The sequence below is a fragment of the Lepus europaeus genome, chromosome 17 (assembly GCF_033115175.1).
Source record: "Lepus europaeus isolate LE1 chromosome 17, mLepTim1.pri, whole genome shotgun sequence".
In the NCBI taxonomy this organism is placed as follows: domain Eukaryota; kingdom Metazoa; phylum Chordata; class Mammalia; order Lagomorpha; family Leporidae; genus Lepus; species Lepus europaeus.
This window is the reverse complement of record NC_084843.1, coordinates 829768-843048: the sequence shown is the minus strand read 5'-3', so window position 1 is coordinate 843048 and position 13281 is coordinate 829768. Positions and strand designations below refer to the sequence as shown.

Genomic DNA, 13281 nt, shown 5'->3' with positions numbered 1-13281 from the left:
AAGCGTGCCGGCCATCAAAGAGCTGTCCCCAGCCCAGACCTGACCTCAGCTGCTGAGGGCCACACGGGGTCCCTGCAGGCGGCGTCCGTGGGCCCTGGGAGGCGCTCGGGTCCGGCCTCTTTTCTGCCTGTCCCCTGGCACTGGTAGTGGGCAGGGCTGCCTGCCTCCAAGGGACGAGCAAGGCCAGAGGAGCCCAGGGCACTGCCTGGGCCTGCACCTGGCCAGCACCCCCACCCTGAGGGGCTGCAGGTGGCCTGGCATCAGGACGTGTGAAGTGGGCTGATGACTGGCACCCATCGCTGGGGGACATCAGATGACAGAGCCCAGGGATTGGGCTCGGGGTCAGCCAGGCTGCTCACAGGCAGAACTAGAGCCAACCTCGCCCTCCCCGAGATGGGGTAGGGTCCCCGAGTGGCAGGAGCTCAGGAGGAAGCCGGGGGGCCGGGGCTCACCTTTCGCAGCAGGGCCACCATCTCCTTGGACCAGGAGGGCACGTACTGCACGCTCACGGTGCCGAACAGCTGCACCAGGGACTCCACGGCGTTGCTCGAGTGGATGTCGTAGGGCCTCTGTGGGCAGGCGGGCAGCTGTGCCGGGCACTTCCGACCCCACGGCGCCCAGGATGGTGCCAGGGTGAGCACCCCCACCCTTCCCCGCCCCACCCCGGCAAGGGCACAGTCAGCAAAGGAGCCCCCAGGGTGGGAGGTGGGGGGGGAGGCGGTGACACCAGTGCCCGGGCCTCCCTCTGCTGGGCATCCCCCAGGGGCCCCGGGAAATCCCCGGGGAGTCTGTCCCCCTTATCTGCTCACTCAGCCATCGGCCCACACACCTTTAAAGGGGGAGCCCTCGGGCTGAGGGCAGCACCTGCCTTCCCGGCACGGGTCCCCGCCACACCCTGGGAAGCAGCCAGCCGGGGTGGGCCCACGCCATGGCCCCCAGGCGCCATACCCATCCTCGCAGCAGCTCGTAGGCCATCACCCCCACCGACCACCAGTCCACTTCGAACGAGTAGCCCGTCCCTCCGTTGACGAAGGAAGAGAAGATCTCTGGGGCTTTGCAGAGAGGAGAGCGGGGCTCTTGGGTGCTGGCACCCCGACCTGCGGCCCAGGGCACCTCCGGGCCAGGCCCTACAAAACTGGGCCTCCCGGCCCCACCCGGGGGCCAGCTCCCTCCTGCACCACCCACGGCAGGGGGCCTGGGCGAGAAGCCAGACTGCTGGCTCCGCGGCAAGGCACTCGGCCTGGCTTCCTGGACGCCCCGACCCCTCTGCACGCGTCCAGCACGGCCCCAGAGCTCCTATCATTCAGGGCCAGGCTCCACATGGGGGACCCCAGACAGCCGAGGGCAGGGGAGGCCGGGACGGGGGCGGGCGCCGGCTGAGCAGCCGTGGGCTTACCCATGTAGGGCTTGGTGCCAGCCAGCGCTGTCGCCCTCTCCCCATCCTTCACGATGGTAGCGATGTTGAAGTCGGTCAGGTGGGCGTGTCCTGTGAGGCGGGGACACAGGCACAGGGACAGCCCCTCCCCCGCCTGCCCGCCGCCGCCCGGTGCCCCTGCCCGGCACCCCTGCCCCGGCTCACCTTGCTCATCCAGCAGAATGTTGTCGGGTTTGACGTCCCTGCATGGAGGGGAAGGCAGCTCCAGGAGCCATCCTGGACCTTCCCCAGGACGCGGCCCCTCCCGCGGCTCAGCCCTTGCCGATGCTGGGACCTAACACCCTTGTGTGGGGTCCGAGCCTCTCTGCCCCAGGGTGGGTCATCACCAGCACCCCCACCTTCTGACCCCCAGAGCAGCCGGGTCTGTGGTCCACCCATGCCAGCCAGCAGCCAGAGCCCAGCCTCAGCCGCTGGACAGGGCCTGCCCTAGGCGGACACCGGGGTGCCACTGTGGAGCCAGCATCAACCTGTGCAGGGCTGGGGTGGGCCGGGCGCAGGCCGGGCAGGCGCACACCTGTGGATGATGCGCTGGCTGCGCAGGTAGTCGAGGGCCAGCGCCATCTCGCAGATGTACAGCCTCACGGTGTCCTCGGAGAACTGCACGTTCTGCTGCAGGTGGTAGCGCAGGTCCCCTCCCAGAAGCAGGTCCACCACCATGAACATGTCCTCCTCATCCTGGAAGGAGTACCTGTGGGCGCCAAGGCAGCACCTGGTGTGCACCTGCCACACCCCCACAGACGGACCACCGCCCCCACGGGGGAGTCCCAGGCGCAGGGTCCTGTCCACAGCACGGGTTCTACCCCTGCTCAGAGCTGCTCTGGGCCACCACCTGGGAGACAATGGAGCAGTCTGTCCTGGAGGTGGCCTGGCAGGGGCCAGAGCCGCTTGCAAGGGACACATGGAGAGCAGACGCAACGTCTGCCTCCGCTTGCTCCCGGTTGCCCTGGCTTCTGTGAAACAGGCACAGGAGCCACTGCCATGGAGGGATGTTAGCGACAACGAGACGGCACGGGCGAGACGTCTGGCACAGTGCGGGCGGGGGCTGCCACGGAGCAAGCAACAGCCACGGTGCTGGTGCCATGGCAGTGGTGTTGGTGATGGCAGTGAAGATCATTGATGCTGGTGATGGTGGTGGTGACAATGGTGATGGTGACAGTGGTGATGGTGGTGGTGACAATGGTGATGGTGATAGGATGGTGGTGATGGTGGTGACAATGGTGATGATGATGGTGACAGTGGTGATGGTGGTGATGGTGATGGTGACAATGGTGGTGCTGGTGGTGACAATGGTGGTGGTGGTGACAATGGTGGTGGTGGTGATGGTGAATATTCTAGTGTTGCTGGTGGTGACCATGACGATGGTGACCATGATGATGGTGATGGTGGTGAGGGTCATGATAATGTCACTGAAGATGATGGTGGTGGTGACAGCAAACATCTTAAAGTCATCTACTTTGCAAGTGTTTTTTTAGCTCTTAGAGAAACTCTAATTGTTAATCAGCTGGTCCTTTTGAGAGTAAAGCTACAAAGGACATCCCTTGGCCTGCCTACAGGAGCCACGGTCCTCGTCCTCAGTGGAGGGGAGGAAGGTGGAGATCAGAGCCACGGAGCAAAGGGAACCAGGGTGCTGGGCTCCGGGTGAGCAGTGGACAATGGCGGGTGGCCCCCACACCTGCAGGTGGGCTAGGGTGGCCCTGCCCTGCGTGGACCTGGGATGGCAGCCGACATCCCCAGCAGGCTGGGGTGGGGGTGGGGGTGGGGTGCCGGCTACAGCAGAGAGGGACAGCTGTGAGCCACAACAGCCCAAGTCTGCCTGTGCGGGTGCTTGGCCCACAGACACACCCTGATGCAGGTGGTTCTAGGATCCACCCTCGGAGCAGGGGCCTGGGGACAGTGGAGGACAGGATCCACCCAGAAGCTCTTGCGTCTGCCTGCAAGGTCGCCTCGCCTCCTAGTGAGGCCGGCAGGGCCGGGGCTGCTCCGAGGCCCCGGAAGAGGAAATCTGGGTCCTCCTTCTGTGCAGGAAGCCAAGCGTCCGTCACGGAGGGCGCCGTGCCTGCGGCACCCCAGCCCGGCAATTGCAGGGAGGGTCTGGCCCAGCCCTGCCCTTCTGGCCGCCCAGCAGTGGGACAGGTTGAAGGGAGTGCCCCTAACTGTGGAACCACTGTCCAGCGAGATGCATGCTGTCCCCTGGGGACCGGGGGGCCACGAGGGAGCCAGGGCACTGTGAGGGATGGACAGGATGAGGTCATGAGGGGGGTGGGGCTGCTGCCTGCTCCGTGTGCTCCAGCACCCCCATGTCCACATGGAGCCCAGGAAGGGTGAGCGCCTTGTTGCCGTGGAGGGAGCCATTGGCAGCGTTCAAGAGCCACATGGGGCTTCTGGATGTGGCCACCACGCACCCGGAAGCCCCTTCCTGTCGGGTGCGCCCAGGTGGCTGGCAGGGCCCAGGTGTGGGTTCTGATGGGTCCCTGGAACACCCGGCCTTAGATCCGCCTGCCCTACTCCCCACCACGTCCAGTTTGCGACAGGGCGCAGGCAGGGGAGTGAAGGGCATCTTCCAGGAGCCGCTGGCCGGGGCCCCTCGGGAACACCCCACCGTGCGTGCACCCCAGAGCAGAGCCCACCGGCAGAGGCCGGAGGACGCTGGAGAGGAAGAGGCGAGCCTCCCGCTGTCTGCAGGGGACACGCGGGTCTGGCCCGCCGCCCGCCCTCCCCGCAGCGGCCGAGGCCTCACCAGAGGTTGACCAGGAAGACGTGCTCCAGCCCCTGCAGGATCTGCAGCTCGCGGAAGACGTTGCGGACCTCGTCCCGCTCGATGCACTGCTGCTTGCTCATGTACTTCATGGCGTACATCTTCTCCGTGTCCCGCTTCTGCACGATGCACACCTGCCGGACGGACGGCCGCGCCTCAGCAGGGCCCCGGCCCGGCCCCGCCCCGCGGCCACAGACACGGCTCCGAGCAAGCCCCGGGCTCCAGGCTGTGGTGGCACACGGCTGTGGACGACCACGTTCTGGGGCAGAGCAGGGCTTGGCTCCCTGACCCCCGAGGCTGATGGGCCCGGAGGGTGGCTCCCCGCTGTGCCTCCCATTGCGGCACATGACTGCCCCGCCCTGACAGGTGCCAGACCACAGGGCTGCCCGACCTGGACCTGTAACCTCTGTACCCTGAGCTGAAATCAGCCCCCCACCCCACCCCAAGAAGCTCCCTTCAGGGTCCTGAATTAAAGTGACAGAGAGCAGACGGGTCCACGTGCAGAGGCCGATGTGGGTGCAGGCAAAACCGAGCCTGGTTCCTGCTGGAGGCTGTGGGGTCCCTTCCCGGCCCCTCCCATCCCCAGAGACACCTGCGTTCCGAGGCCCCTTCCGGGGTCTTTACCTCCACCCGCCCTGGCCCCCGCTTGGTCGGCAAGGACCCAGGCTCTCGTCACATCCCGACCGGCTAGTTGGCAGCCGGGGCCCCAAGCAGCCCTCAGCAGCTGCGGCTGAGTACGGGGCCCGGGGCCGACGCCCACAGGGGACGAGAGGAGCACCTAACCCAGGGGCTGGCCTGACAGGAAGTGTTTGACGAGCTTCAGGGACAGCCTGCAACACCGGCAGAGGACAAGGTGGGTGGTCTGGACCACGGCTCCCAGTGTGGCCTCTCCACGGAGCGGGCGCCCTGCCAGGAGGAGGACAGCCGGGCCCAGCCTGCAGGCCACAGAGACGCCGGGAGCCACGGAGAGGGAGCCAGCGTGGCCCGAGTCCACGGGGCCCTCGGAGACCCCGACACGTCCTGAGTCGTCTGCTTCCCCCGCTGCGTTTTCGAGGTGCGATCTGGAAGACGGCAGCGGGAAAACAAGCGGGTCCCCGGCACGCGCGGCTCAGCTCAGGCTGACCCTGGCCACCGCGCCATGCCCGGCCTGTCCATCGGCAGCGAAGCTGGGCCCCGGCGCCTGTCACCACAAACACCCGAGCACGTGGAGACAGAAATCTGACCTCAGCTGCAGAGGCGCCCCCCAACCCCGGTCACAGGAGGCACAGCCCACCCTAGGCACGGCAGCTGGCATGGAAGGTTCCGGAAGGTGCACTCTTGCTGGCCAGGTCCCGAGGAGAGGGCACCAAGGAGCTCCCCGTGCTGGCAGGCAGAGCAGCAGGGCCCCCAGCAGGCTGTGCTGTAGCCACCTGCAGGGTCTGAGGCCCTGGGCCTGGGCTATTTCTGTCCCTTCTGTGCCACCTACCTGACCCACTCCTTTCTGGCTCACTGTTACTGGGGGTCTCTGGAGAACAGACACTGCCCCTCGGGTGCAGGGGGAAGCACTCCGGGCTTGCCCACCCTGCCCCAGCCGCCAGCCCTCGGGGCAGGGGACGACGGTGCATTTGTGCCAGGTGAGGAGGCACTGGCAGACACGCTGTCGCCCTCCTGCTGGGCACTCCCCCCTGGACCACACCTCTCTCAAGCAGGGGCCAGAACCCCAGGCAGCCTGGAGCCGTGTGCACCGGCCAGGGCGCCCTCAGCCCTGGGACCTCTGACTGCAGATACCCCATCCCCCCTGGCCACTGAGCAGCCACACAGGTGCCTTCCCCAGGGAGGGCCTTGTGCCATGGCCTCTGCTTCCCCGTCTGGGGAATGGACTGCCAAGAAGCTAAGCTAAGGGTCGTCCACAGCCACCAGATGCAGACGGCTGGGAGGCGGAGCGCTGCTGGGACCCAGGCTCTGGCCCCAGCCTGCGAGAGAACAACTCCAACATTGAAGACACTTAACCCCCCTTCGGCTTCCTGAGGCCACCTGCTGGGCCTGCACCCATGCACCTGCCGACCTGGCCACTTGCCAAATATCCCCGAGCAGCCCACGTCCTCTGAGCCCCGGCCTCCTGACAGCCTGCTGCAGGAGGCCCGGCACCCCCACTGCTGGCCCAGGCCAGCCCGAGAGAAAACCTTTAACAGAAACAAAGTGAGGGGTGCGCCGTGGCGTAGCAGGTGCAGCCTGTCCACTTCCAGTCCAGCTCCCTGCTATGGCCTAGGGAAGCAGTGGAGGACGGCCCAAGTGCTTGGGCTCTGGAACCCATGTCAGAGACCTGGGAGCAGCTCCTGGCTCCTGGCTTTGGCCTGGCCCAGCCTCAGTCATTGTAGCCATCTGGGGAGTGAACCAGCAGATAGAAGATCGCTCTCTAATTCTGCCTCTCAAGTAGAATAAGTAAATCTTTAAAAAATCAAGCAAAATAGCCATCAAAACAAAACCTGGAAGAGATGAGAGGGAGCTCCAAGTCCTGGGAGCTGTGGCACGTGGGACACAGGAAGCGGCGCCGCTCGGCACACAGTGGGCACAGGCCAGCCCACGGCATGGGCACGGCTCGCCAAGTGCACGCAGGCACCGTGGATGTGGGGGCGGCCTGCTGTGGGCGGTGCTGGCACGGCTGAGGATCCAAACTCCAGGTCACACCCGATCCCTCGGCAACACCACAGCTGGACCAGCCCCAGGGCTCGAGATGTAAGGTGATGGATTAGATGGACAGGCTCCGAGAGGGAGAGGGAGAGGCCCGGACACACAGCAGTGAAAGCACCCTCCCCAGGAAAACACAAACTTAAAAGACAGAGACCGAAGGTTAACACCGGTTTTCAGACAGACTGAGTCTCTGGGAACCAAAGGGACCAAGAGCCCAAGAGAAAAACCGGCCAGCGACAGGGACACCCGCCTCGCTTCCCTAAGACACGCGCGGGCATTGGCGCCACAGGCGGGCAGCGCGGCTCCACACCTGGCGGGGGACGGGGGGACACTGCCACATCTAGCATCGTCCACCTGCCCCGGCCTGCAGCCTAGGTGCCCACTTCCAGGAAGGAGTCTGCAGGACTCAGCCTGGACCCCACAAGTGACAAGGAAAAGGCACAGAGCAAGAGCAGCCGGGCCCCCGACGCCTCACTCAGGATGGATGGCAGCAGGGCCGCCGGCCGGGGCCTCGCCTGTGCCCGGGGGCACCTGCCGGCGTGCGGGATCGTTGAGAATGACTTCTATGAGAGGCAGAACCGTCCAGACTGAAGCGCTGACCCGTGGGCTGACCACTGCCTGGAGTTCAGTGGTGGGGGAGGGGTCTCTGTGAGTTTAGTCCCGCGCACGCCTCCCTCTGCCGATGCGCAGGCCGCACGTTTTTAAAATTAAAAAAGGGAACATCTGAGGCCCCAAAGCCTGAGCTCTGGGCCTTGGTCAGGGGCACAGGACGGACCTCTGTCTGCTGCCCCCGTGGCAGAGAGGGAGTGGCTGGTTAGCGGGTGGGGGTCAGCAGAGGGGTGCTGGCCAGCACTGGTACCTGGGCTCTGGACTCCATAGGGAGGCCCGGTTCTCACCTTTTGGGGGAGCTGAGGGCTGACTGCCCGTGGCCTTTGTAAGGGGACACACAGCTCCCACAAGGGGCAGTGGAAACCCCGAGTGGAGGCCGGGCAGGCCCCCTGTCGACACTGGCCCTGGCCTCAGCCTCCACGAGGCTCCCATGCGAGGTCGCGGTCACTCCCGCGGTCAGGGCAGCCAGCGAGAGCAGGGCGATGCAGGCTCCCGCCCGGGGCAGTCACGAGGGAAGCGGCTATTTTAAGGCCGGATGGGCAGCCTCGGTGACCCAGAGAGCGGGCTGCACGCTCACGCGGAGCCTCAGCCCGTTTTGGAGCGCGTGGAGGCGGCTTGGACAACGCTGCCCTGGCGAGGCCACCGGGCCCAGCTGTCTGCTCCTGCAGTGGCAGCAGAGTGGGCAGGCGGGCTGAGCGGGGGCAGCTGGGAGGGGGCCCTGCCGCCCAGCCAGGCCCTTCCTGCTGGGCTCTGACCCGCTGCCCCCTCAGGAGTCCTCCTGCTGCGCCTGCCCACAGCCGGGCTCCCAGGCTCTCGGTGGCCGCCTTCACCCCACCCCACTGCCCCCGAGATCGCTCTGGGAGGCCCAGCACTCCCCTGCTTCCCAACTTTCCTGGAGCAAAGGCCGTGGAGGGGGCCCCTGTGCAGGGGGCTGAGTGGGCAGGGACTGGAGTAGCCAGCAGCCCCGAGATGGACAGCCCCGCCATCTGGGCAGGACAGGACCCAGACTCCTGGGGGTAGCAGGGGGGGCCGAGCACCCAGAGACCAAACTGCCCATCACAGTCCCAGCCGGCAAAGACCCAGATTCACTCTCGGGATTTACATAGCTTCAGACTGGGTGTAGGGGAGGAGCTCTGGGTCAGGAAGGAGCCATGGAGCCCTTGGGGCTGGGGTCTCTCCCTGGGCATCCTGAGACCCCAGCCCCAGCCTACAGGGGACCCATGCCTCTCCCTGGGGTCCCGGATCAGCAATGAGCTCCTGCAGCCCCCATGGGGCAGGGCTCAGCTCAGCGCAGTGCCAGCACCTGGTCCTGCAGGAGGGAGCACACCTGTGTGTGTGTACACCTCCACATACATTCACGCACATACATACATGCACACACATGTGCACATATCAGCACACATCCACACACATGCATATATCCACATGCACACACACCCACATGCATACACATGCATATATCCACACACACATCCATGTATCCACACATGTCCAGACACATGCAGTCACACACATGCACACATCCACACACATGCACACATGCAGATGTCCACACACATGAATGCACAAGACACCCACACACACATGCACACATACCCCTACACCCACACACACATGCAAACACCCACAGTGCACACACATAATCACAATACACATGCATGTGCACACCGACACATGCACACAGATCACGGAATACCCACACGCCCACTTAGGCGTACACATGTGCATGCATATCCAAACACACGCACACATGTACACACACGTACACACACGTACACACGCACACACATGTACACATACACATGTACACATGCACACACATGTACACGTGCACACACAAGATCAGCAAAATCAGCAAAACCCAGATAGCAGTCTCCACCCAACCCCCCCGGCCGAGCAAGGGGTCAAGGGCACCACTGCCCACAGAGGGCACCACCGCCCACGGAGGGCACCACTGCCCACAGGCACCAGGGCCGTTCCCGCCTCATGGCAACCGCACCCGAGGACTCGCCCTGGCCTGGCGGCTGAGGCGGGCAGCTGGGTGGCCGTGAGTGGGACAGGGTCGGAGCAGGGGCCAGAGCGTGTGATGTGCAGAGCCAGGGGACCACATCCTGGGCAGAACCGGGTGAGGCAGCAGCCCAGGCCCCGGGCAGGCAGGCGCCAGGCCGGTGGTCTGTGGAGCCTCCACGGATGCTGCTGCACAGCCCGAGCTCTGGTGGCTTCGCGGGTTTGCCCTCAGCCACGCCTCAGCAAGGCTACCACTCTGTCCGAGGTGGCCAGGTGTGACAGGACCATGAGCCACGGTCCCCACACTCAGCACATAGGCACCACCCAGGTTCCAGGGCTGGGTGTCTCCGGAGAAGTGGCCGGATGAGACGAGAGGGCACCCACAGCACTGGCCACGGGCGTCACCCAGACAGCCACTGGCATGTCCAGCCTGCACCCTGCGGGCCGCAAGTGAGAACAAACGGACCCACCTGCCCACCTGAACTGCCCAGGCTGCCTTCCAACGGAGCTGCTGACCCCGGCACTGTGAGGGCACCGGGCCCCGTAGGGCACCCTTACCGGCTGAGCGAAGGCTACAGGCAGAGCTGTGTCCAGCAGCCCCATGGCCCCAGGCTAGGCCACACCAGCACCCAGAGCCCCGAGCTCCTGGGGGCCACAGCTGCTCTCCCCACTGCGTCTCACGAGGAGGCCCAGGCCCAGCCCACGCAGCACAGCCACACGGCTGGCGGCGGCGGTGCTGGGCTCGGAGCGTTGCCATGGCAACCACAAGTGCTGTCTGCTGCCCGAGGGCAGTGCAGGGGAGGGGGTGTGGGGCATTCCTGGGGGCAGCACCCAGCGAGAGAGCCCGGGACTGGGCCTGGTCACTGTGGACACTTTTGTCGCGCCAGGGTCCAGCGGAGGACGCAGTGTCCACAGCATCTGTGATCTCAGTTCCTCCCCTGCCCACTGCAGAACGTGCCAGACCCCGAGGACTGGCCCTGCTGTCCCCCGCCCCCCACAACCGGCCAGCAGACCCTCCTGCGGGACCCCCACACCAAGGGGCCGGCCCAGCTGGAGAAGCCCCCCCACCGCTGACAGCCAGGCTGGGGAAGGCAGGAAGTGGCCATGCACATCGCACCCAAAACCGGCTGCCGACGGTGCCCTCAGGAGCCCGAGGGGCTGCGGCCACCTGTGGAGCAGGTTCCGGGGACACCGGAGCAGCAGGAGGCCAGCCAGGGGAGGGCGCTAGAGAGCAGTAGGGGAAGGAGCCAGGCCTGCAGGGCCGAGCGGGCTGGCTGGGCACTGCTGCTCGGGTTCCAAACCACACCTGACCCAGCAGGGCCAGGGCCATGCGGAGGCCATGCTGTGCCTCCACAGGCTGGGCCCAGCCCCCACGTGTGTGTCTTGGTGCTCCCATGGCTGTCTGGGCGGGGGCCCTGTGTCTGGGGCATCTGCAGGACCCCCGGGCACCAGTGGGAGACTGAACGGGGTCAGCGCACCACCTGCCGGGCCACACGGTGGCCCCGCTGAAGCCCAGAGTGGGTCTTACCGCTCCTAGCCAGGATCACCTGGCCACAGCCAGTCGCACAGAGGGGCCACAGCAGGGGTGGGGTGCAACTCCCAGGGCCCCAGGCATGGCCATGGGGGGGGGGGGGGCTCCAGGGATGGGAGGTGGGGGAGGGGCAGCCTGGTTCACGCACAAAGCCACTTGGTTCTAAAACTGGAAGGGCAGAGCGGCCGTGTGCACGGCGGCAGGGGTTTCACATAACCACGCAGTAGCTGCAGGGACAACACACAATACACTGAGCTCTGGTGACAGATTCCTGTGGAACACGCCAGCTGCCTGGGAGGGTGACCCCGCCCCGTTTACTTGTGGTCTCGACCAGATTTACTCAAGAGCTCAACTGGAGACACAAATGAGAACAGCAGACAGGCAGGGGGAGGGGCGCGGAGGGGAGCGGAGGGGAGGGGAGCAGAGGGGAGGGGCTGCCATACACACGATGCTCACGGACCACAGGCCGCACGCGGTGGGCTTAGGCGTGTCCAGCTGTGACCTTGTCACTGCGCCCATGGCCTCCCAGAGAAGCCTTGGAGCTGAGTGCTGGGGGCAGCCTGTGCAGGACCCGCTTGGGACTGGACCCCAGGAAGGGGGACAGCAGGAGGAGGGAATGGGCAGGGTGGGGTACGGCGTGAGATGCGCAGCTTTGCAGTCCTGATCCCACCTGGAGGAGCTGCCCCTCACCTGCCAAAGCCAGACCCTCCACCCAGGGCATTTGTGGCCATCTCCACTCACGCCCCCCGAGGGCACACTCATCTCTCCTGTCGCCCCTCCCCCTCCTGCGCAGGCAGCACTAAACGCTCACAGATCTGCACCCCTCACTCCTGCTGTGTCCTGGCCGCTGTGTCTCTCCTGTAGTAGGGCGGGGCCGGCCCCTCCCGCCCACAGCCCCGTGACAGTCACCGCTTGGCTGGAGCAGGAGGGCTCCATGTTCAACCAGGGAGGGCAGAGGGCGAGGGGAGAGAGATCCAGGATGGACGACATCCACATGGAGAGAAAAGCGGATGGATCTTCTCCAAGCTTCGTCACTCCCACCTAGAACTGACTGTGGCCGCGTCACTCCTCGGATGTCAGCCGGACACGACAGAGAACAAAGCCCTGTGCTGCCTGGGAAGACCTCCCCCCCAATCTGGGAAGCAGGTGCACGCGGGCCCCAGGCCTGAGGCTGGATCCTGGAGGTGGCCTCCAGTTTGAGGGAGGCCCGTGAGGGCTCACACCACCTAGGCACAGGGAGGGCTGGCACCAGGCCCAGGCTGCAGACGGGGTGGGACGTGGCAGCACCACGCCCTCCTGGCCACCTCCCAGCATGGACAGAGAACCACGCCATTCCAGAAGACCCAGGGCAAAGTCCTGCTCTGTCCCAGCCGGGGTGGGGAGACTGTATTCTCACGACTCCAAACACGGCCCAGGACCACCAGCAGCTCCCCTGCGCCGTGGGACCAAAGCCCCCTGCCCGGGAGCCCTCCTCTCCACATGCTGCATGGCCACCCATCGGCTCCGCCAGCAGGTGACAGCTTCCCGTGGGGCTGTGGCCGGAGCCGTGGCTGGCGAAGACAGCCGGGCTCCACATCCCAGCCCCTGCTCGCCGAGCACCGGCTGGAACAGCCAGGCTCCGAGGGAGCCTCCGGCGCCAGTCAGCGCTGAGGCCGTCTGACCAGGACCTGGGCTGGGGCTTTGTCCCACAGGTGTTTCTGGCTTCCACCCTCACCCTCCCGCTGGTCGCCTCCTGCTCACCGTCCCGGTTCTGCATCTCCGACCGGGTCTGAGCTCCTGCCCCGCGGCCTGAACACACTTCCTCCCTGAGGACTCGGCCCTCCGCTTCTGCTCTCAGCGAATCCGGCTTCTCAAAGTCAGCCCCGAGGAGCCCCCAGGACCTTGCTCCTCGCTGAGCTCGAGCCCTGCGCCCACGTGGCTCCTCTCTAGCTATGAGGAGCCCACCAAGGGGGCCGAGACCAACTTCATAACCAGCAGGGAGACAGGCCAGCGTGAGACGCCACCTCCCTGCTCTGGGGCTGCCGTCCAGGGAAAACCCAGCACAAGCACTGGTGAGAATGGGAGGAACCAGAAGCCCTGAGTGCCGCTCTGGTGTGAACAGTGCAGCCGCTGAGGACGACGGCAGGGGCTGCCCGGGGAGCCAAGCCCGCATCACTGTCAGGAGCAGCAACCCCACGGCCTGGGGAGGAACTGAACGGGGCCTCCGAGAGACAGGTGCACACCCTGTTCACGGCAGCCAGAGGGTGGAGGCAGCCCGGGTGTCCACGGGAGGAC

The 13281-nt window shown here is 65.7% G+C and overlaps 1 protein-coding gene across 6 annotated transcripts in view; it reads right to left on the bottom strand.

Moving 5' to 3' along the window:
- The window catches only part of STK32C (serine/threonine kinase 32C), a 69878-nt gene that overhangs the window by 5230 nt on the left and 51367 nt on the right, over positions 1-13281 (bottom strand). For all 6 annotated transcript variants that reach the window (XM_062214052.1, XM_062214053.1, XM_062214051.1 and 3 more), the window contains 6 exons: positions 4173-4324; positions 1950-2123; positions 1580-1617; positions 1397-1486; positions 949-1052; positions 453-569 (listed from right to left, as the gene is read on the bottom strand). In XM_062214052.1, the coding sequence (XP_062070036.1) occupies positions 453-569; positions 949-1052; positions 1397-1486; positions 1580-1617; positions 1950-2123; positions 4173-4291 (642 nt within the window). In that variant the 5' untranslated portion in view covers positions 4292-4324. The remainder of the gene's footprint in view (positions 1-452; positions 570-948; positions 1053-1396; positions 1487-1579; positions 1618-1949; positions 2124-4172; positions 4325-13281) is intronic.